General features: G+C 41.9%; 1 protein-coding gene across 3 annotated transcripts; it reads left to right on the forward strand.

The window, feature by feature from the left end:
- The first annotated feature begins 1328 nt into the window (after positions 1–1328).
- Positions 1329–17878, forward strand: adar (adenosine deaminase RNA specific). 3 transcript variants are annotated; one of them, XM_004541257.3, is made up of 16 exons: positions 1329–1448; positions 4390–6139; positions 7628–7935; positions 8915–9110; positions 9399–9595; positions 9977–10112; positions 10285–10523; positions 10827–10983; positions 11514–11682; positions 11953–12046; positions 12170–12286; positions 12456–12583; positions 12707–12889; positions 13011–13123; positions 13558–13685; positions 15413–17878. In XM_004541257.3, the coding sequence occupies exons 2-16, from the start codon at positions 4520–4522 to the stop codon at positions 15708–15710; spliced, it is 4083 nt and encodes a 1360-aa protein (XP_004541314.2). In that variant the 5' UTR covers positions 1329–1448; positions 4390–4519; the 3' UTR covers positions 15711–17878. The 3 variants fall into 3 exon arrangements, with proteins under 3 accessions (XP_004541314.2, XP_012780516.2, XP_004541313.2); XM_012925062.3 differs by having other exon boundaries at positions 4390–6094; XM_004541256.6 differs by lacking the exon at positions 1329–1448 and adding an exon at positions 2381–2824.
- The last annotated feature ends 6681 nt before the right edge of the window (positions 17879–24559 follow it).

Below are 24559 nucleotides of genomic sequence, written 5' to 3' on the forward strand. Positions count from 1 at the left end.
CTTCCAGGAGTGCTGACAATGTTTTCCAGAAAATTGATTGGTCAGTAGATGGTGATTTCATACTTGCTGATCTGTAGTCTGGAATTTTGCAGTAAGTTACCATGGTGATATATCAATCCTTTCTAATAAAGAAAAAACAGGCTTAACCCTACAGTTACCTGGATAAGATGAAAACCTGCTTCGTAGGACAGGCCTATACAATCCTGGTCACTCCCACTGAAAACTGAGCATCTTCAAGTCTTCCTCCTGTCTTTTTGTTAGTACTACTGTGTCCAAACCATACATCATAGCAGGTCTCACTACTATCTTGTAAACCTTCCCTTTCAGTCATGCTGCTATCCTTCATTCACAAATTATCCCACACAGTTGTCTCCATCCACTCCTGCCTCTCCTTCGCTTCTTTTGTGCACAGCCTATAGCTTTGGCAGTGCTACATATTTAACTCATCCGCCTCCTTGCACCTCCCTCTCATTCACATGTATGTATTCTTTCTTAGTTCCTCAGATTTTCATTCTTCTACTCCTCAGAGCATACCATCAGCTCTGCAGGTTCTCTTACAGCCACTCCCTAATCTCATCATGGATCACAATGTCATCTGCAAACATCACAGTCCACAGAGACTCCTGCATGACCTCATCTGCCAGTCTGTCCATCACCACTGCAAACAAAAATGGGCTTGGAGCAGATACCTGATGTAATCCCACCCCCATCTGGCCACACACCTCACCACTGTCCCATGTCCTCATACATGCCCTTCACCACTGTCACATACTTTTCTGCCACTCCTCACTTCTTTACAGTGCTACAGTTCCTCTTGTCCCCCTATCATATTCTTTGTTTAAATCCACAAAGACACAGTTAAGCGCTGTCTCACCTTCTCTATACTCTCTATAAGCAAATGTAGTGTCTTCCTCACAAATTGAATTATGTTGCACCTAGGTTTTATGTACTATTATTGTATTCTAACATATGTTTAACAATGCTCACACACGACTCACACTCGTAGACTCAGCTTTGAGATAATCTATTATGAATATTATGTGTTGTCATCACAGAAAGAATGAAATGCCTTTCCAGTGTATTGTAGGCCTACAATGCTTATTCTAATGTCTGTGATACGTTTTTGTGATGAAGACCTATGTTCACATACAGCTTTTATAGAATGATGAATTAAAAGTACAACTAAGTTCTAGGTTATACCTACTTTCAGTTTTCAGTTATATTGTTTTTGGTACGTTTTGACTGTTTTCTACAGTCATTGGTTAGTCAATTGTTTGAACAATATTGAAACTTTAGCAAGGTTCTACGTCATTTGCTTGCGACGTATAATCGTCAGTCGCAGCCTTTGCGTCACTATTCCCCGCATCAGTTCTTTGATTGTTTCTTTCACCGCATTAAAACATCACACACCAGCAACCACGCACTACCAGGAAACACGGCGAAGTGAGGTAACTGCTAAAGGCTATGGCTTGTCCTGAAGTCATTTTGTAGACTTTGTGTGAGGCGTTTATCGCTGTTTGACTGTAGCAGATAACGAGCCTGCTGCGATGCAGGCGACAGTTAGAAATGGTGCAGTGCCAGTGCGGAGCTAGCAGGCTAACCTCAGTTAGCCGGAGGAGGAACGATGCTCAGTTAGCTTCTATCAACTGGTCATTTCATCCCCTGATACTGTCTTTTCACCGATTTATTAATTAATAATAGTGAGAGCTGTTGTGTCTGGAACAAAAATATGAATATCAAGTTGGTCTAACCTGTAGCTCCTAACGTTTAAGCCTCGTGTTTCTCTAATTATTAACCTTGTCTTGTTTGTCAGACCTCCAGTTTTAAAGTAACTGAATTTAATGCTAACCTTCATGAAAGTGATAAGAGAGACAGATAATATTCGTTTGCTTTGATTAACAAAAAAGTTTGTAAGTTTCCGTTTTATTTTTATAAACCCCCCTTTTACGCTGTGCAGCTGTTTTCCACATTAACTGTTTGGATTCAAGCATTTTCTTTTGTAGATAAAGCTACAACAGCACATTGGCAATATGATTTATTATTTAAAAAATATTTCAGGCAATTTGAAATCAGGTGGAGCCCGGAGTCTTGATTTAGTATGCCATCTAAATTCATAGCAAAATTTTGACGCTTTGGGACAATATTTGAGTCTCCCAAAATGTATTACATTCCTTTCACCCGCTTCTTTCGTTTTCCTTGTTTTATTTTTAAAGCGAGAAATTGATCCGAGCGAGTGTTGTCTCCTACAGCAAGCACCGAGGAGACTATGCCCTGGTTTGTTGTGGAGCAGCAAGGACGTCGCTATAGCTTTTTAAAAAAATTTTTTTTTTTTTTTAAATCTGACCTCTTCGAACAGAGATGAGGAAGCTTAACCTTTAAACAGTTCCGGTGTGCCTCGTGGTCACGTGACTGGCGACAGAAACCTAAGTTTTCTTCAGAAATGAAATCGAAACTTAACCCTTTTAGTGGAGGACAGTTTCCTTTTTATTACAGTAACAACCCCGCGGATTTTCCCTTCATCATCGCCGTGTAACAGTGTACTAACGCATCTTGCAGCAGGCTTTATAAGCGCGCAAACCTCTCCGGTGTTCATCTTTGTGCTGCGATTAGGACCTGATCACCCAAAACCGGAAGACCCTGCATTTTGGACAACACCTTCAGCACTACATAGATTTGTGATTATTTTTTTTCACCCATTCTACCACGGGTTCCGTCTTTATTCTTACATTAATCTGTAACGTTTATTTTATTGTTATAATTATTATTATTACCTTATTTACATGGGATCGAGTCTTGGATTAGTCGCCTTTAGGAATCTGCAAAAGTAAGGGCGCTTTTTACTACTTCTATTTACTTTTTCAGCGCTGCCACTTTCATTTGAACTACTGTAGGTGAGAACTGTTAAAGTCAGTGTGTTATAATGCCTCTGATGATGCTGTAAGACTCCACGGGCCCTTTCCTGCTTGTAAATATAGCATATTGCGTGCACATGTGGAGGTGTGTGCGCTAAATCTAGAGACTTCATTTCTGACATATTCAGGAAACAGAGGGCACAAAGCTTAGTGATGATAGAAGAGGGTGACTCTCAATGTCAGGAGGTGTTTTGTCTTTAATGGGTTTTTTGGTTTGTTTTTTGTATTAAATAGTGTTCTCAATCAGTTGTCAGATGCACAGTCTTGTCTACATCTCTGTCTAGGCTAACAACAAAGGAGAGTGTAGTGAACGCAGATTCTGAAAAACACAGTTGTTATTTTGGCTGTCAAATGTTGCCTTGCATCAGGGTCAAGATGAGTCAGCTTCAGTACTGTTTGGCCCCTCTGCTGCCGGCCCTGTCGGCCCTTATTACAGCGATGAACCAACACTATGGTGTTCTCTGTTAATGCACTATGTTCGGTCCGCTCAGCTCTCAGCGACATGCCGTTGATGCTGACTGTGCCAGAGGGGATGAAACCTGACTCAGTATTGGGTGTCTCCTTGTTGTCATTCTGCCTGATATAGACATTATTGAGTGTTGTCAGATATGACACTTGAGGAGGAATCAATGTTTGTTTCTCCCATAGAAGGATTTTAAAGTTCTGGGACAGTGTAGGTCAAAATTTCTGTTTCAGATTGCAAATTTTTTTTTAATGTTTTATTTTCATGCATGCTAGAAGAATTACTCTAGCTAGCTCTGTGAAAAATAACATTATAACCAGAATTGCTAGCTAACTGCTGCAGGTTTTTTTTCCCTGTCTGCAGTTTGTTACTGATGACTTTTTAGCCCATGTCCCTCTGTGCCCTTGTCTGTTCTCCTTGTTTGCATCAGTCTCACTTTCCCTCTCTGCTTCGGCTTCAGATCCAGCGATAATTTCTAAGGCCAGAAATAATACAGAATAGTTGCAACAAGGTCTGCATTATTTATCAGCTTCCTTTTTAACCGGGGTTTGGTTTCAGTGTGACTGGAAGAGATAGTATGTCACCCTGCAGTATCCTTGTAGACTGAATAGTTATGATAATCTGATGATATATGCAGCACTCCCAGCTTGTCGTCTCCACATTTCCTCCAACCTTCCATATTGACCACATTTTGAGTAATCCTCTGTGTTGTTTGCTGCTGTATTTTAAGAAAGCAGTGGCATAGACAGTTGCTTAAAACCCTGCTCTTGGAGTTGTTATAGATTTAATAATGTGACTTATCCAAGGACACTTGAGCAGGTTGGAGAGTTGCCAGCACAGTCTGAACTTGTGGTACTGGCTGGAATGACAGTTTTTTTCTTAACCTCCCGACTGCTCCTTAATTTTTAAAAGTTTTCTTCTTTTTTTTTTTTTCTTCAACAGTTGAGTTATCTTGCTGTTATTTGTCTCAATTTATTGGTATTCTCCTAACTTTGCCCTTTGTTTTTATTTCAGGGTCTCTCAGCATGCAACTGGCCTGCCCTGACTCCTGATCAGGGTATTCTGTTTGCGCTAGAGGACATACACTAATACAGAAGCTGCACAGCCGGTAGCATCGGCCCCCTTCACGCTCAACCCCTGCGCTATGAGCAGAGGTAGAGGAGGGCCTTCCAAAGAACATTACTACAGGCATCCACAACCCCGCGTGCAGGAAAGGGATAACTTCTATAGACCTGGCCCAGGTGTATTCTATCCCAGAGCTGGGCCACAGCAGATCCCACATCCAAGTTACTACGACGGTTCTACCCACCCTGAAGCACACATACAGCCCTCATCTCCCCTAATCCCTTCTACCCCCCCTACACCAAGCCACATTAAAGTGGTCCCAAACTCTGTCACCCATAATAGCTTGTACAGCCCGAATCACGGTGCAGGTCCAAGCCCTAATTCCTTTTATGACAAACAAAGAGAATTCCTGACAGGGCGGATCTCTGAGGCTCCACAGTTTAGAGCCACTGTGAGTGGAGGAGGAGGAGGAGGAGGAGGATTTGTACCCAACAGGTCACATAGTACTTTATACCAGCCTCAGTCAGGATACTGTAGACATCCAAACAGCAGCCCTAGTGGTAGAGGGGCTAGCCAAGACCGGAGACCATACCGACCTGGTGCAGGAGCTTCAAGAGGTAACCTAGCACCTCGACATTTGAATCAAAACCAGTTCCAAGGTAAAAACCATAACCAACACTCCAGTAGACAATGGCGCACCCAAACAGATTCACTCTGTGACCAGTTTCAGGGTTTGTTGCTCAAAGACAGGCCCAACAGAGGAGGAGAAAGGTTTGACAAACATTCTTCATCCAGCAGCACAGGAAATTTAAGTTTTTGTAAACCTAACATCACTCTCACAACTCAAATACAGGGCGAGGTACATGAGGCTTTGGCTGCGTTGAAGCCAAGTGAAAGTATTTCTGCTAAAGTGTTAGCCAGAAAACTGCATCTTCCCAAAAAGGTAGTCAACAAGGCTCTGTACTCTTTGGAACACTTACAGAAAGCTTCCAAGCAAGGATTAACCCCTCCTGAGTGGACACTATACAGAGAACCTCTCAGAGTCGAGGAAGACCAAAGCACAAAGTATCACGTACAAAATCAACCTCCATATTTGTTAGCCAGTTCAGAACCCCCACAAAAACCTGAAGAAAAGGTTGAAACAGAAACCGAAGAGGAAGTCCAGGCCAAAGAAGAGGACTCTGACACAGAATCAAGTTCTTCATATTCCTCCTCTTTAGAGTTTTCTGACTCTGAAGATTCCCAGTCATCAGCAAAAGGTCAACACCACAAGAAGCAACATCCCAGCACTTCCAGCTCTCCTGATCAGGACATTAAAGGTGCTGTGATGGCAGAACAGAAGGAACAGATTTTTAAATACCTTCTTCAATCAAGGGAGGCAACAGCTCTTAACATAGCGAAAAATATTGGACTCAAGACTGCTAAGCAGGTCAATTCTACTCTGTACGCCCTAGAAAAGCAAGGTGAAGTCGTTAGGAATGTTGAAGTCAACCCTCCAACATGGGAGCTCTCCACCCACCGCCGAGAGAGAATGGAGAGGAGTCTCAAAGCTGCACAGAGCAACCCGGCTGTCCTGGTTAAAATGGAAGTAGAAGAGGAGGAAGTGAGTGCCATCTTTTCCCCATCACCGCTACCACCATTACCAGGCCTTGAGGTACTTACGGGGGGTTGGATACCAGACCAAATTCTTAGTGAAGCGGTAGGTATAGTTAGAGTTTTTGCTTTATACATTTTGATTTGTTTAATTATAAATGGCTTTGGGTTTTCACTCAGCTGCAGGAGAAGAAGTGAGGCAGAGTAGTTCAGGGGGGAGTGACCAATACACCTGCCTTGATTTTGCCAATCAGCCAGCTGTGACCAGATGGCATAAACCAGCCACCCTTCTTATTTCCCCTAAAATTTTATTTAGTTATTTATTTTGTGCATCTGTGTCACACCAGAGATTCAAGCAGAGGAGGCAAAGCAACAGGCGTTTAATCAGATTTGAAATCTTTGCCTCAGAGCCTCTTTCCAAAACAAGATTGGTTCAGTTTGATGTTGGACTCAACTTGTGTTTTTATTCTACCTGAATCCCTGCTGTATTTTATGATCTCAGATTTAGGGCCAAGTTTAATTAAATTCACAGCATGGCGCACTGTGACAAGCCATACTCTTTTCTAATCACACACAAAGAAACGGTGAAGAGCACAAAGTTTGATCATCTAACTGGAACAAATTGTGAAGAAAAAGGACAAGTTGTGTAAAGAGTCCGCCTTCTAGCGTTGCTTGTCTTTTCCAGCTACGCCTCTTTTATACACTGAAGGTAAAAACACTTGATCCAAACCTGTGCATCCTCCATTAGAGCTCTTCTGGCAAGCCTCTTCTTTCCTCTGTCCTCCAGTTGGGTTTTGGGAATTGTGACACCCTTCAGCATAGTGTACTGAGATTGATTTCCAGGTCACCGTCGAGAGGACAGAGAAGACGAGAAGGAACAAATTAGTGAAATAAGAAAAGCCTTAGGACTCCACAGCTGGGTTGTGGGCTGAGCCAGACTTTTTCTCCGAGTTATTGTTTGGAGTCCAGTGTGATTCACCCTGCCAGGCAGGCTCCACCTGAGTGCACAGGGTTTTGATTTATTCTGCATTTGTCCGTGCAAAGTGACAATAAAAGTGTGTTTGCAGCTCAGCATGGTCCCTGGCTTTGCCTGCACTAAGGTGAATCCATCTGTAGTGTAGGTCTGCTACATATAGAACAATACAAAGATTCCTTGAAATGTGGCGGCTAAATGAAAATCAAACCATAACTTAAAAATAATAAATTTGAAACTCTTTCAGCTAAATAGGTCAAGCTCAATGGATAACAAATTCTAGGTATTAAAGATATTTCCCCAGTAAAACACAGCATGCATTCTGAAAAGATTAAAATAGTAGCTTGACATTTTGAGACATAAGCTTATTCGCTCATTTCCCCGTTTCCAGCCTTTATACTAAGCCAAATCAACCATCTGTGGATTTATCCAACAAACATAAAAGCAGTGTCAATCTTTCTTTCTAATTCTCTTCCAAATGTTGAACTATTGCTCTGAGAGACACTTTGCTGAAAATGTGAACTTTTTATTAATCGCATTTAGATAAGACTTGAAGATCTACCCTGCCTATATTAACCCTTTTACCTCAATTTTCCCTTTCCATCTCGTTCCTCCTTTTAGCCCCTTTCCTCTGCCTCATGTAAAAGCGAAAACGCCAATGAAGGACAGTGGTCCACTGATGACATCCCTGAATTCCTCAATGCTATTCGCAGAGAGACGGATGCTGAAAAAAAGGCATCCGAGAAAACCAATGCCATGGGGACTGTAGCTGTCTCAGTGGCTGCCCCGCCTCCCCAGAATCTGTGGGCTAAGTTACAGGAGGTAAGGTTGAAGAACCCTGTGAGCGGTCTCATGGAGTATGCCCAGTATCTGGGCCAGAACTGCGAGTTCCTGCTGCTGGACCAGTCAGGACCCTCCCACGATCCTAGGTTAGTGAAATGAGCCACATACACCAGGCTTTGTAAATGCTATTATGGCACTTACTGGTTTGTTACGGCTAATCACTGACTCAGGTTTTAGTGCCACAATAATTACTTTACCAAGTTTAACTCATAAAATATCGCAATTAATAGTGACAGTCCTGCTGTGTTACGAGGATTTTCACGAGCTCATTAATTCAGTTAGGTTCAGTTTTGTTTATATGGCTCGAAATCACAACAACAGTCACAACAAGGTGCTTTATATTGTAAGTTAGTGTCTCTTCAGTAATACAGAGAAAACCCCAACAATAAAATGTGCCTTTTGAGCGAGCACTTGGCGACAGTGGGAAGGATAAACTCCCTTTTAACAGGAGGAAACCTCAAGAGCATAACCACGCTTAGGGAGGGGGAGTCATCAGCTGCAACCCCTTGGGGGTGATGGGAGGAAGACAGAACAAAAGACATGCTGTGGAAGAGAGCCCGAAATTAGTAATAACTAGTGATTAAATGCAGGGAGGTTTATAAACATGTAGTGAGTAAAAAAAGAAGAATGAACAAAAAAAAAACACTCAGTGCATCATGGGAAACCCCAAGAAGCCTAGGCCTATTGCAGTCCCACTAAGGAAGGATTCAGGGTCACCTGATCCAGTCCAAACTATATGCTTTATCAAAAAGGAAATGAAATGAGAAATATGCTCTCTTTCTTCCGTTTTCTTTTGTACGGAAATTGTTCTACACCGATAAGACTTAACCGATACAGAGGGTAAATCCTATCATTTTTTCATTATGTGATAGTTTTGTTTTTACACCTACACAGATCTGTGTGTTCAGAGTCTATAAGAAATAGATCTGCCGAAGTGAAATCGAACTAAAAATGTAAATTACTTTGCTTGTTAGTCAACGTAGGAATCTTGGTAAATTTTTCTTGAATTAATCATATTTGCAGATACTTGTGTCACATCTGTATTTGCTTTTTTGCGTCTGTTAGATTTCGTATGCAGGTGATGCTCAACGGGAGGCTGTTTCCTGTCGCGGAAGCTTCTAGTAAGAAAGTTGCAAAAAAGGATGCTGCTGCAGCCACACTGCGAATCCTTGTCAAAGAGATGCAAGGGGGGACGTGCACCGCCGATGAGGAAAATACTGGCAATGTGGACCAGGTGATGGAGCTACCGCCAGACACCAGCGTAAGTTCTTTTGTAATCTGTGAAAATACGACCCCTTATGCATTTTAAGAAATGAAATCACATTTAGTCACAGCACGCTTTAACTAATTGCCTGTGACTGGTCAGACTTTCGTCAATTGAGAGTGTTGAATTTATTCACCAGGGCATGAACTGTAAACAGAAGTCTAATTACCTGTGCTGGCTAAAACTGTGTCCATAGCCGTTATCTAATGTTGGAGACCAATTAAAAACTGTGTCTGAGAAGTGCCGTAAATTATAGTTGGCATTTTTGTTTACTCTCTCCACAAGGGGCCTGCTGAAAGCACAGGGGGGATTTTGGGGTCTGGCGGTGTGGAAGGGACGGCAGAGGGACCTCGCCAACCCCTGTCCCGCTCTCTGCCTGGTGGCAAGAATCCGGTGTCTGTCCTTATGGAGTACAGCCAGCGCAGTGGGAAGCCCATCGAGTTCATCAACACTGGACAGGCGGGTCCACCGCATGATCCAAGGTACTGACTCATTCACTTCCCTTTGAATCTGTTTGGATGTTCTTCTCCACACTGCATGCTCATAGGTTGAGTTTCTCTCTGTGGTCATACTTTTCTGCCTCAGAGCAGCAGCTGTTCAATATCTCTCAGTACTGTAGTCATCTGACAAAGGCACAAAAACGTCTTTGTTCAGTTGATGGCCGAGTCAGACAAACAGTATAAACTTGTGTTTTCTTGCCATCACTTTCCAGAAAACACGATCACTACTCTTGATCATGATCTTAGTACAGGCTCCAGTTTCATTGTGATCATGGTGCATCTGTTCAGGCTTTGTAAATGTGGAGTTATGAATCTGATCTCAGTTATAATCCTTTCGTTTCCCTTTCTCTGTTCTGGGCTCAGGTTCATGTACAGGGTGAAGGTGGGAGAGAGCTTGTTTGCAGAGGCCTCAGCTCCAAACAAGAAGGCAGCTCGCCAGCTGGCAGCAGAGGAGGCTGTCAAAGAATTAATGGCTGATGGGAAACTGCAGCTCAACAAGGTGTTTAATGAGTAACCAAGAATAGATGGGGATTGCATATTCCTAAAATTAAAGGGATAATTGATTTCTTGGGCATAAAGAAATTATTTTTGTCACATCTGTCACAAAGCTCTTTTCTTTACTGTTCACATCTTTCTTTTGCATCACCGCCTCACCCATCTGTCTTCTCCAGCCTCAGTTGCCCCTGGGTCCTTCCAGTGGCAGTGACGAGAGTTTTTCTGGGGCAACATGCCCCAGTTTACCTCCACTTACTGCAGATGAGTTGCGAGCAGCCCACGAGGCAGGGGTCGGGGACCTCATCAACCACCTGAACAACAATGCAGTGTCGGGTCTTCTGGAGTATGCCAGAGCCCGTGGCTTTGCTGCCGAGATCCGCCTTGTGGGCCAGTCTGGACCGCCACATGACCCTAAGTATGTTAGACCATGATGCAACCAAACCCACAGACCAGGAGTTCTACTACTGTCTGGGCTGCCACATACTTGTAAAAGGAATATTTTATGTAGATTTTCGAATAATTTAAACATTTCTTTTTTTGCTTCGCTTTCCAGGATCTTTGGTGTGTTGCAATAGCAACTCATGCTATGAGGGAATTATTAGAATAGATATTTGTGTTTATTTCTTTGTTAAAAGAGCTGGGGTTTCCATGCAATCACGGGAGGGGGGGGGACCAAGAAAAATCCTCTGCTTATCTTACTTTTTGCCCATCTTCTCAGGTTCACCTACCAGGCCAAGCTCGGCGGACGCTGGTTCCCTCCCGTCTGTGCGTCCAACAAGAAGCAGGGAAAGCAGGAAGCAGCTGATGCTGCACTGCGCGTTCTGATTGGAGAAGCTGAGAGAGCAGCCCGCACTGGGGAGCTTACACCAGCTGAGGTACTGACTATTCAATGAATTCACGCATTTCATCTTAAAAGTTAAAAGTGCAGCAGCTTTAAAAGAGCTTTCCGTGGCTCAGCGTGGGATTACAGCTGAACATAATGGAATGAAAGAGTAGAGCATAGCAACAGGTTCTGCTTAGCTTGATTACTTGTGCTGAAAGATTAAGCTCAAAGTAATCTACAGTAAATGCTTGAAGGATAATCAACTAACCACTTCACTTGCTCTCCTGAGAAAATAATATCAGAAAATGTCTTCATGTACATTTAAAATGTATAACCTCGTTCAAGACAAAAGCAGTCTAAGGTAAAGTGCTTCACAATAAAGAACACAACACAAATGTGTAAGGAAGTGACACGTCTGTATAGACAGCATACTAAAACATGCAGTTTGTTATATTCTCCTGTTTTAGTTTCACATTTTTGTCCAATTCATATTCAGAGAATCCTGAATGTTGAATAATAATGTCTTAAATAATGCTTCCTGTCTTTCTTTCATTTGCATGTTTTTGTACTCCCCTCTGCTAGTTACCAGTGAGCGGCAGCACACTGCATGATCAGATAGCAATGTTGAGTCACCAGCGCTTCAACGCTCTGACCACACGGATCCAGCACTGCCTTCTGGGACGCAAGATTCTGGCCACGATCATCATGAGGAGGGGGGAGGGCCTGGGGACTGTTGTCAGCCTTGGAACTGGTACATCCATTACCTTTAGCGTATAACATATGAAATGACCAAAGTAGTAAAAAATTTTAATTGTGGAGCACTGTGGGGGTGGATGGGGGGGATTGCCCCTGCATTTTTCCACGATGTTTAGTTTTGTGGATTTCTGCGCTTAGAGGTATGTACTGTCACAAAGCTGAAGCAACTAGGTCACCGCTGAACCGAGAGGCGCCACATTGTCGTGTTTTTTTGACATTGAATTTGTCTTTTTTTCCTCTCCCTCTCTCTCATTCTTGTTGTCAGGAAATCGCTGTGTTAAAGGGGAGGAGCTGAGCCTTAAAGGAGAGACTGTTAATGACTGCCATGCAGAAATCATCTCCAGAAGAGGATTTATTCGGTAGAAATTGATATCTTGCTTCTTTATCAGTGTTTCTCCTACACTTCTAAAAATACCCCCCTCTCCCTGAAACGGCGTCTGTGGGACATTATAAGTCTAGCTCACCTTCTCCTTTCCTCTCAGGTTTCTGTACAGTGAGCTGCTCAAGCACTATGAAGGTGCAGACGATAGTATATTTGAACCGGCGGAGAATAACAAACTACGGATCAAATCTGACATCACCTTTCACCTCTACATTAGGTGGGAGTATGAGATGTTTTCTTTCTCTTTCTTCACTCCCCCCAAGCCTTCACTTTCACACATCAGTGTTTCCTGTTTAGCTCTGTGAGGTCTCATCTCCTAAACTGCAGGTTGCTTGGCTGTGCATCATAGCAATACCTTATCTCTCTCCTTTTTCTCTCATCCTTAGTACGGCACCGTGTGGGGACGGTGCTCTGTTTGATAAGTCATGCAGTGAGGCGGGGGATGAAGCTCAAGGCCACCAGCCTCTATTTGAGAATGCTAAGCAGGGCAAGCTTCGCACTAAAGTGGAGAATGGTGAGGCACGATACTGAAGGAGAAATTGGCTTTTATGTACATGATCTGTCATGAAATGTAGATGAAAGCAAATGATACCACATCCCGGTTTGTAAGCAAGAGTGTGCTGTTGGTCTTTGCCAGGTGAGGGCACCATCCCTGTGGAGTCAAGTGCCATTGTACCCACCTGGGATGGCATCCAGCACGGTGAAAGGCTGAGGACAATGAGCTGCAGTGATAAGATCCTGCGCTGGAATGTGATAGGCCTACAGGGGGCACTGCTTACCCATTTCCTGGATCCCATCTACCTGAAGTCCATCACACTTGGTAAAATATAAAGATTTCTTTGTGCAGATAAGAGTCAGTGAAAAATGGTGGACTCCCATTGCATTGGTTCTGGACTTGGATACCAGTTTTACAGCATGTCTTTGCGTCTCTTATCCAACAGGCTATTTGTACAGCCACGGTCACCTGACACGCGCCGTTTGCTGTCGGTTGGCCAGAGACGGCGAGGCTTTCACGCAAAGTCTCCCCGCTTCCTTCAAGCTGAACCACCCTGAGGTAACCGCACAGGTTTTTGGCAAGGTCACACTTGGAACATTAATCATGAACATTAAGTTTATTCTCACTAAATCCATCAAGCTGCCAACAATCCTATTTGTGCCTGCACAGCTTTCTTTTTTTTTTATTGCTCATATTATTTTAAATTTGGCTCATCCATCAATTAACAAAAAGCCAGCAGGTTGCTGTTGTAACACCAAGAGAAAAGGAAGAAATATTGCAGCTGCCACACTTTCAGTTTTTTCTTTTTTTGAGCCTTTTTTTTTCTTAACATTTTCTTGGTTTGTCATTTAGTTTGACACTAATCAACACAGTGTGACGCCTCTGACACATCAGTGATGCACGTGTTACTCATCTAATTAAAGAACTGCTAATTTACAAAATGTGCTCTCTCTCCCCATCCCTTCTCCCACACCACCTGGTTGGACTTGTAGGTCGGCAGGGTGAGTGTGTATGACTCCACACGTCACACAGGCAAGACCAAGGAGTCCAGTGTGAACTGGAGCTTTCCAGACCAGCACAGTGTTGAAGTGCTTGACGGGACCAAAGGAAAAGTAGATGGGTATGTAGCATGTAGGGACTGACACGTATTATCTTTACTGAATTTTTGTTTTCTTTTTTATTATTAATAGTAAGAATTGTGAGTTGAGTCTAAATCTACAATTGACATTACATTCAACAGCTTCAAGACTTATTGTATTATCCTTTTTGATCTTTATTTTCTTTAGTATAGATTATGTTTGTACATATAGCTGTTGGAGGCAAAATGCAAGTAGTTGCAACAACCAACTCATTGCCTAGTGGTTTAGGATGTTGCATACTCAACCTCTGGGTGATCAGTTTACTCACAAGGTGTTTGTACAGGTTGTATGATGGGAGGAAGCATGTCACAGTCTTGGACTAACTGCAGTCAGTCTCAGACAAACTAGTGAAAGCATGCAAATTATTGCTGTCTAACTGATCCAACACACTGCATCAATTGGAGTCAGACTGCGTTGAGTCAACTTCTCTGCAAAGCATCACTTTGCAACTGTTCAGGTTACATTCCAGTGTAAAAGCAATCAGAGCACCTGTGTCATTTTACAGTTGAATGGTCGTCCTACAGCAACTACGTCACTATTTGTGGAAGAATTTCTGGATTTCTGTTCCATGTGTAAGATTTGCACTCTGCGTATAAGTAGATAATGTCAATTATCAGTACATAGAAACAACAGATTTGCAGTTTTTGCTGATTTATTACAGTTAATCATCATGGTATTACAAACAGAGTTCATGCAGTTGCCAACTTGACCACATTCAGTCACAGACTGATACCAGACTGACTCAATCTTCCTTAACCACAGTCACTTGAAGACAGCAGATGATGGCGAGGAGTCGCAGACCTGGTCCCTGTCATTAAAGAAACCGTTTTAAATGGCCTGTATTTGTATATGCAAGAGGAGTCCAACATTGTTGCACATGGTTGCAGTAATGTTGGTCATGCTGAGGTGTACAGCCACTGCTTTTCCTAGTGTGACTTTTGCATAACAAGGAAAAAGAAGTCAGACATTCTGATTTTAAATTGGATCACTTAATAGCTCCCAAAATGCTTTGTTGCTATCTTGAGCTGTTGTTCAGTGTGGGCCACATAAAGCTTTGAAAAGAAGTGTCTTGATGCATGCTCAATAATTCAGATAAAGGAATCCAACCAAGTTAATTCGGTTCATGTGGACCTACATTTTCAGTAGCAGAAATGTTTTATCGCTCATCCAGGTAACCACTACAGTCTCAGGAAATGTCTGGTGAGACTTCTTCAGCCTCACTGGACATTTGTGACATCGCTCATCCAAGTGACTTCCTGTCACTTGGATGAGCGATGAAACGTTTCTCCCACTGAAAACGTTGCATCCAGATGAACTGAATTAACTTTAGGGGATTTGAATGGATGCTGACACCCACTCTGGGGGAAACACTGAAGCAGGTTGTGATAATTCAGTTTCAGTTTGTGGAGTTTTTTCCCCTTATTTATCTTTATAACGTCTTCCCACACCCTCCTATACCACATTAGTAATAAAAACTCTTTACAAAACACCATAAACTGAAAGCTGTTTGCAGATTTTTTGCTTCATTGAATTTTAATTAAGCGAGTCAAAACAGAGCAGCAGGGAGCGAAGTAAGCTAAATAAGAAACACTGCATGATCTGAGGAAACACTTTGTCATGCCAGCCTGCCAGACAAACCATAATGCTTTTCCTGTCACACTTGTTTTGCATTTTTTTAAAACACTTTGCTAATGTCTTTTTTGTCCAGGACCAAACTGGCCGTGTCCCGCGTGTCCAAGTCCAATCTATTCCATCTTTTCCGCTCCCTGTGCCAGCGAAGCGGTCGCACTGACCTCCTCTCCCTGCCCTCCTACGCTCAGGCAAAGATGTCTGCTGTGTCCTTCCAGCAAGCCAAGCAACAGTTTTTCCAAGCTCTCAGCGCCCACGGCTACGGAGCCTGGATCGGAAAACCCCTGGAAGAAAAGAGCTTCGAGGCTGGGGAGGGAAACGGGAACAATGGGGCACCTGTGGGAAACAGCAACAATGTAGGAGCAGTGGAGGCGTAGAACTGTTGTGTCGAGTGCTTCATAAAATAATACCACTGGGTGCAGGGAGAAAAGCTCAAAGTGCAAACGGGTTAAAGACAAAAGGATAATCAAACAATGTGACGACGCTAGTGCCCCAAACTATGGAAAGACTAAAGAGAGAGTGAAAGAAAGGGACACAAGAAGTGAGTGGAATAGGTCAAGGAGGGCAAACCCTAAAGGATGAGTGAGTCCACAGCTGACAAGACAGAGCTCCGCAGGGTGTACAGAATATTGTAGACACTACATGCAAAAGAATTAGTCTGAAGTCAGTAAACCAACATGGCAGGCACTGCTCGGAAGCTCAGACAGCTTCAGTTTTTCTTTGTCACCGTTTGGCATTTGTGGTTCTTGCTTTCCTATTGTACTACTTGATGTTCCCGTTGCAAATGTCTGCACCCAAATCACTTGTTTTCTCTGCAGAGGAGAGAAACTGCTTATTGGAATTCAGCCTGGTGTGACCAGTGCCATGTAGCAGTGTTTGTAATTGTGATTAATTTACTTTGCAGTGGGAATCTTCTATAATGAAGTGTCCCCCCCCCCCCGGTTCATTATGCTTTTATTGTGTTTAATGTGTTTTTTAGGACGAAGAGAAATAATGGGACACCCTCAGCGGGAACTTTTGGGTTGGATTTTTGAAACTGCATTGATTTAATTTTGATGTCAAAAGGAAAATTACAAGAATGTACATAAGCAAATCATTAATGTTCATTGTTCAACATTTCAGTCTTTAATTCCTGTACATGCTTTAAAGTCTTCAGTCAGACTTATTTTTAGTTAAACATGCTGATCGTACGTCTGCTGGCTGTTGTTGCAGTTTTTTGTCTTTTTTCCTTGCGTTTTGAGTATTTCTCTTCCTCCTGAGCTCCTGACCCTCTTCTGTCAAAGTGTTCATCAGTAGCTGGGTGTGTTTTTAAATCCTGGGAAGCCTCACGTGTCCTGCCTGTGGGGAAAGCCACCTTATATTTTTGAAAATATAAATCTAAATACACAAACTTTTGAAGCTCTGGTAAACTGGGTAGTTTTAGTTTTGAAAACTGGGGCTTAAGTTTTGTCTTTGATTTGAGTGTATGATGCTATATGTATATGTGTGTATATATACATACATATACATACGTGTGTGTGTGTGTGTGTGTGTATACATATGTATGTATACATATGTATGTATACACACACACACACACACACACACACACACACACACACACACACATACATACATACATACATACATACATACATACATACATACATACATACATACATACATACATACATACATACATACATGTATACATGTATGTATACATGTATGTATGTATGTATACATGTATATGTGTATGAACACAAAGATGTACGGTGGGTTCCAAAAGTTTAAGCCTGGTTACAGAAGCTTTTATTTTAATGTGTGGCTGTTTTGTTTTGGGTTTTTATGTTTGTTTGTTTTTTGAAAATTTGAAATACACTTTTAGAAAGATGAGCAGTTTTAAGATTTGAACGAGCTGCTGTTTCCATTAAACAGACCTCGGGTTTTGGGAAGAATTTGGACGCGTCGCCTCATGTCAGAGATGTAATGTGACGCAGGATATCTCTCTCAGATGTTTGTGCTTAGTGTCTGATAACTACGGAGGTAAAGCTATGCAAGTCAGCTCTCTGATCCTTCAAACGGTTTGGGGTAGCTTTGATGCATGTATAGAGCCATTGTTTTACTGGAAAATAAATCTCTTTTTTTGTCATTGGTTTTGAAGTTGCCTCTGTAAAAACAAGAGCAGCACCTCCAGTGAATTCTTGTCTTCAGCAGCGAGTTATGCAGCTGTGTATACTTTTTTTTTTTTAAACTCTTGGTAAATTCTGATCTATATTCGCTGCACTGAGCTCTACATGTATGTGAATCACTTAGCTCAAAAACTCAGACTTGTGGGCCCTCACTATGATAAAATGGGCTTTTTGGTTTAACGGTGTATAGCCGGTGTGTCTGTGTGTGTATGTATATGTGCAGGATTAATGTATATAAATCATTCTCAGTTGCTTTTCTATATTTTTCCTGATATTTTAATTAACTGACAGTGAAATTTATTCTTTTTTTTTTTTAACAATGACTTTAACAAAAGTTAAAAATAATAAAAAAGTAGCAGTCTGTCATATTTTCATATTTTTCATCTTATTTCTTTGTGGGAGGCCTTGAAAGGCCTGGGGTTTGAAGTGTCTGAATGATACAAGGGCATTTAAAATTTGCAGCTCAGAGCTGCTGTTGAAGTGTTTTATGAGTGCTAAAAAAATTACTTGCAATGCCCTTATTGCTCACTCTTCATCTGTGACTAAGCTGTGGATTACACCTATGCAGAAACAATGAGTGGAGAAGAGAATTTCGAGTGTGAGGACGATGGTAATTTCTACAGCAGGGACTCCTTCCCTCAGGGTGGTGTTTTGATCCAATCTGCCTTCTGATAGCTGCAAAGCCTATTGCAGTGCTCCAAAGGATCAGCAGATGGAAACGTGTGCACACCTTAAGCCTGCGGGTCTGTTTTTGAATGCATGCATCAGGGAAAGCCTACATGAAACCAGCCATGGGTGACTCACAGCATCTCACTGGGAGAAAACAGTGAGTGGCAGCGATATCACGAGCCAATCAGTGCAGTATTTTTATTACATTTTATTAGATGTGGGTGCACACAAGTTGAATCACGAACACCCTAAGAAAAATGCTTTTTAAAAGTCATTTAAAGGCATGCCCCCGCTGATTTATGTGTACACACAATCATACTTAACTACAGTTTGGAGCTAAGAAATAAGAGAGATTTCTCTGGTGTTGTATTCAAAACCTGCACATAAGCATGTTTTTGCTGTTCTCGGTGGTCGGTGTGCTATAGAAAAGGCCTGTTTCACTTGGGATCTCGACCCATCGAGTTGGATTCCTACTGTCTCTCAAAGCAAGTGTTTGGATGGTGGGAGGGCAGGACTAATGATAGGGGGAGAGGAGTAAAGCACGGGTGGAGGAAAGGATAGACGAGTGGAATGAGGCTGCATGAAGTGAAATATTAGTCAGGACCGAGGGGCTTAAACAAGCCAATCGATGCTCTCCAATAGAAATAAATGAGAGAGGGTAGGGAGAGAATACATGGGGGCTGAGAGGGGAGAGGAGTGGCTTAAAAGCCAAGCTAAAAAAGCACAAGATCGTGGTCATCCGAAGCGTGACCGGGTGGAGTGTCAGATCATTGAGGCACCAGGGAGGAAGAGAGAGACTGAAAAGTATCACGGTGCTGTGAGGGTAATGGATGGTGTTTTGAGTTAATGGCAGTTGTACTGCAATGCTTCTTCTGATGCCTGACATGGTTAATGTGCCTAAAACTTGCAGTGTTAGTGCTGCAGTGGTGTAGTCAGTGCAGGAGCATGTATGCATGTAGAGCATTGTTTGCAGTGCTATTGATCACTTTGAAGTGGTTCTCAGAGAACTTATACTTAAAGACTAGTACTGCATTAAAACATAATGACAAGCTGAACCACTGGAAATGTATTTTGCCACAGGCTGAACCATGAGTAATGCCACAAAGTGTCATTATTAGAATGGTCTGGTAGCTTTTGTATTGACTAAATCTATGAAACATATCTAATGCTTTATTGATAATGCAGATGTAGTAGTTGAGGTTGAATGCTTAAAAACCTGTACATGGTATTTTAGTTGTGACCTAGGATTGGGAGAGGTAAATAGATTTTGTTCTGCTACTGCAACCAGTAAAGCAGAAATACAATAAAAGCCCATTTATGAAATGAAAAATGAGGGGCATGCCCCCGATTTGGAAATTATTAGTATGTACATAAAAAAAATCTGTCCTCAAGACATATCAGGAGGACAACAACCAATGGGAAGACCTGAGGAGTAGGGGGTGGTGAGTCTATTCCTGTAATATAATAAAATAAAAACTGTGGATTGTAAGAAGCAATGCAAAAATTGAAGACTGTATAGCCTTTCTATGGCTCTGGGAAATCTTAGCCTGGTTTTGTGGTCTAAAGTTCTGGATCAAGTAGTTTTTTCCCTTTTTGTTACTTCAGATCGGCCAACTATGAACCTTTTTTCCAGTTCATTTGTGAGCGCTACAGTATATTGCTAATTAGAGACATATTTTATAGCCTAATTTATCAGGTTATCCAGCCATAAAAGGGTGAAAAGCAGAAAGATGAACTTGCTAATAGGGAAGAAGCTTAAGAAAACCGTTTAAGAGCCTGAATAGTTAAAACTGTATCTAACTATCTATGTACTTCTATCTACTATTTAAGCCATAACGAATACATAGAACCAGTTATTTGTATTTTACTTATTTCATATTAACATTACACACTGGCCTTTGAGGTGTTGATTCTTTAGCAGTTTGCTCATTTGACTCTATGTTACCAGTGATTTTTTTTTTTTTTTTAGATCGAGTGACATTGTAATTTGGACTCTGCCGTACCTTAAATCAAGGAAAATGGATTTTATTGTGCAATGGTACTGTTGTGACCAAAATAAATCCGCGTCGCTCAGCTGAGAGACAGTAGACAGCTGACTCAGGAATATTGCGGTCACCTCAGAGACATACGATCACCAGCGCTGCATGGATTTTACTGTCATCGTGACGCTTTAAAGCTGGGCTTCGCCTCTGAACTCCCTGTAATACTTTAAAATGTTAGAATGAGGTCATCTGCACACACTTGCAGGCATACTTAGTGAGCTGTCTCTTCAATCCAGGGTGGCACGTAGCACACAGCATACCACGGCATTCCTTTTCTCGGAGGCCTGGAGGGAGCCCTTGACCTCCTGCTGCCTATACATAAAAGATATCTAAATTTGACACCACCTCTCTGATCTGTGAAGAAAGAGAAAAGGCCACATATCTCTCACACCCCCTACATCACAAAAACCATGACCATCGTTACTATCAGTGGGGGAAAGGGCAGCGAGGAGGGAAATAAGAGACAAGCACATGTTGCTTTCTTTTTTCTTTTTTTTTTGCAGTTGATCTGTAGATTCAGAATAGTGGTGAGGTTGATAGAAGCCTGAAAGTATTTTAGTTAATAACCTGATCATCTTCTGTTTGCCTTTGTTGACGTCTTAAGAAAGGCCTATGTAGTAACATGGGCTGGTCTTATATAGCGCCTTTCTACTCGAGCGCTTGGAGTGCTTTAATGCAACATGTCTCATTCATTCATTCACAGTCACACGTTCATACAAGCACTTTTTTCTGTATTTAAGTGCTTTCTGGCTAACATTTACAACTCAGGATTTGCCATCTTGTCCAAGGATACTTTGGCATGCAGACCAGAGCAGCTAGGGATCAAACCATTAAGCTTCTGATTAGTAGATGACATGCTCTACCTCCTGAGCCACAGCCTCTCCCAATGAGCTGTGAGGAAACAGACACCTGGACGTGTCAGGAAAAGTAAAAGTGATCATTCAGAACCTGCTCTGCTACTTAATCTTGAGGGAATGAGTAGCCATTAAAGTAGGCATAAAGAAACTTCCTATGGAGGGGGAAGAAACTTAGAATGAGGTAATTCCTCCTTTTCCTCCTGTTTCTCTTCTCATGATACTAAGTGTTTCTGTCTATTTTCTATGCATTAATCTCCCCAAAAGACCATTTCTGCATGAGAAAGCCTGGTCTCACAAAATTTCCATAACAAGCATGACTCCAGATACAGCTCCCATATTTTCATGGACTCAACTAGGCTCCTTAATGGCTGCTTCAGCTGGTTGGAGAAAAAAAAAACACAGATTAGGGGACAGGAATGTCATTTTCTTCAGGCTTGCGGGTTTAAGGCACAAACCATGAAGCGCAACATCCCAACCAGGTACATTCACTTATTATCACTCACCATTTTCGACACCAAGTAAGAATAAAAAATCCCTAAAGATATCAGCAACAATTCTTTAGTCAGTACAGCTTGACAATGACGTCAATGAGACAGTAAAGTCATTTATTTTTGGAAAAAACACTGAATATGGGGACAATAATTATGCTGTGAAATGAATTCTATCCATCAACCCAGATGAAGAACGTCTAGCTCGAGTCTTTGCCACAAAATAACTTTGTTGGGGTCTGTTAGAAGCAGCTGTAGGCAACAAGAGCTGGAGAAGCAAGAAACAGCACATCAAAACACTCCTTTACACATCCAAGACATCTTGAAAGCGTATTGAATTTCATTCAGCAGAGAGGATACCAAGCCAAAAATTGTTTTAGAGGAGCTGAGCAGCATGGACTATAAAATCTGGAAGAGAGACGTTCAATAAAGGAGTTACCGCCTCCAGCCACGAGCTGGGTTGACAGTGCACCCTGGAATATGAGCTTACCAGCTTCTCCGACCCTGTGATAGATTTCTAAATCGAAAGCCAAAACTAATTACTAATTACCTTACTTGTGGTATCCCTGACTTCGAACCTTAAAGCCATGCATGACTATGAAAGGGGGGAAATGGTCCTTGAACTTGAAAGTGTCAGGAAAAGTGTGAATAAGTGAAAATCCGGCAGTGACACTAGTCTGCTGACTGCTGGGTTTTTTTCCTTCTTTTTTTTAGTCAGCAGACAGCTGACACAAACACTCATCCAGTGCATCAGCATCACCACAGCACACACTTTGGTTTCATGCTGACACTGTGAAACTGTAGTTACCCCCTGAACTCTTCAAACATCGACTGTTACTAACAGGACAGCTGCACACACTTGTGAGCGGCGCACTTAACCAACCGGCTCTTCAGTCAGGGGGTGATGATGCCCTTTTCTATATACATTTTAGAAAAGATGGAGTGGTGACTAATATTTTGCTTGGCGTATGATACAGTTTCTGACAGACGCAGATTCTGATAAAGCTGCGCAAATATGCTGTGTTTACATATGTTTGTGTGTCTGAATGTGTGTCAGTCCTTTCATTAAAAGGGCACAGTTGTTTGGAGGCAAGATGTTCAGCTCTGATTGCCCGCCTCTTGAACAGGAGAGCGCGGACGCATTACCCGCGGCTTTCAAGCTCCACCATTCACTCCCCCTCTCTTTACGCCTCTCCCTCCCTGTATCTTTTACCCCCTGCAGTCTCCCATTCTCTGGATTTGATTAGTCTGTCTCAGGCAGCAGGTTCAGGGAGCTGTTTGCTCTGCAGAAATCCATCTGCATACATCCATCGTTTCTAGGCTGCGGGTTAGACTACACAGCTTCTAGGGCTCTATAGTGCAATCTGAGCCATTAGGATACAGTGGAGTCGGTGTAGGGCAACGATTAGAGCATGTCTGATAGAGTGAGGCCAGCCCAGTGGTCTATTAAGAAGAGTCATGCAGCTATGCAATGCACTTACTCATCACTTCCCTGACATCTATCATAAATGCAGTCAACAACAGGTTCATTATTTGGACAGAGAGAAAAATCGGCTTCTCCATTTCCTGTCATTCAGTGGCTTTGTAGTTTGGCCAGAGTGGGTTTATCTTTCAGAAAAGGAAATGTTTGCAGAACATTTCCTTTGTTCCATTTTTTTCTTAGCTTTACTTGTGTATTTTGCAACCCCAAGTCCAAAAAGCTGTCACACTGCGTGTAAAAAAAAAAAAAAACACACAAAAAACCCAGAAGGCAACGATTTTCAAATCTCATAAACCCATATTTTATTAACAAAAGAAGATAGGAAATGTGTCAAGTGTTTAATCTGAGATTTTACTATATCTTAGCTCATTTTGAATGTGACGGCAGCAATACATCTCAAAAAATTTGCGACAGGGCCATGTTTACCACTATGTAGCATCCCCTCTTCTCCAAACAACATCAGTAAACATCTGGGAACTGAGGACACCAGGTGCTGGATTTTTTGGAAGAGGAATTTAGGATTCTCAGCAATTTTTGTTGTGTGTTTTTTTTGTTTTTTTGTTTCATGACATGCCAAACGTTTTAAATTGGTGTATGCAGTGTGCAGTTTATTACTGATTTGCTGGGATGAGCGCTATGATCCAAGCTCCCAGTTCCATAGGCACTAATGCACCCCCATACCAGCAATATGCAGCCTTTTGAACTGAGTGCTGCTGGATGGTCCCTCTTCTCTTTAGTTCAGAGGACACCGCATTCATATTTTCTAAAAGGAATTTAAAATTTTAATTTTCTGACCACACGACAGCTTTCCACTTTGCCTCCGTCCATTTTAAATGAGCTTGGGACCAGACGAGTGTTTGTGGTTCACGTTCACGCGGCTTCTTGTTTCGTTGACAGAGCTTTGATGTGCATTTGTGGCTGGTACAGCGAACTGTGTTCTCACTCAGTGGTTTCTAGTCATCAAAATTAAAAATGATATAATGTTTTTTCATTAACGATTAAAGTATCTCGGTTCAAACATTTGATATGTTTTCTTTGGGTTTGTGAGATTTTCACATCATTGCATTCTGTTTCTATTTACATGTTACACAATTTATACCTCCTCCTTCATTCCCTCCTTCCTTTCCTACTTGCACTCCACAACATTTCTTTAAAATGTTTTAGCAGGTCTGCTCTGTTTTTGTGTGACAGCGGAAAAACTCATTACACACAAATATCTGTAAATATTTAAAAATATGATGAGTTGTAATTCATTAAACTGCCCATTGGTGTATGAACTCCTTGAATTGCTTTCTTCCCCTAGCTATGCCATTAAAATGATGGCTATACATCGATGCAAGCACAAGACTCATTCAGTCATAAAAAATGCATATTATAGAGGCATTTGGTATAATGATTTTTTATGCAGTAAATACACTTTTCTGTTTATATATATTTAATATCTTTATATGGTTTCTCAAGCAAAACCTTTTACAGCAGAACTTTTACTTGTGATTGAAGTTTTCAGTGTGCTACTTTT

Source organism: Maylandia zebra, linkage group LG11 (genome assembly GCF_041146795.1).
Source record: "Maylandia zebra isolate NMK-2024a linkage group LG11, Mzebra_GT3a, whole genome shotgun sequence".
Lineage (NCBI taxonomy): Eukaryota > Metazoa > Chordata > Actinopteri > Cichliformes > Cichlidae > Maylandia > Maylandia zebra.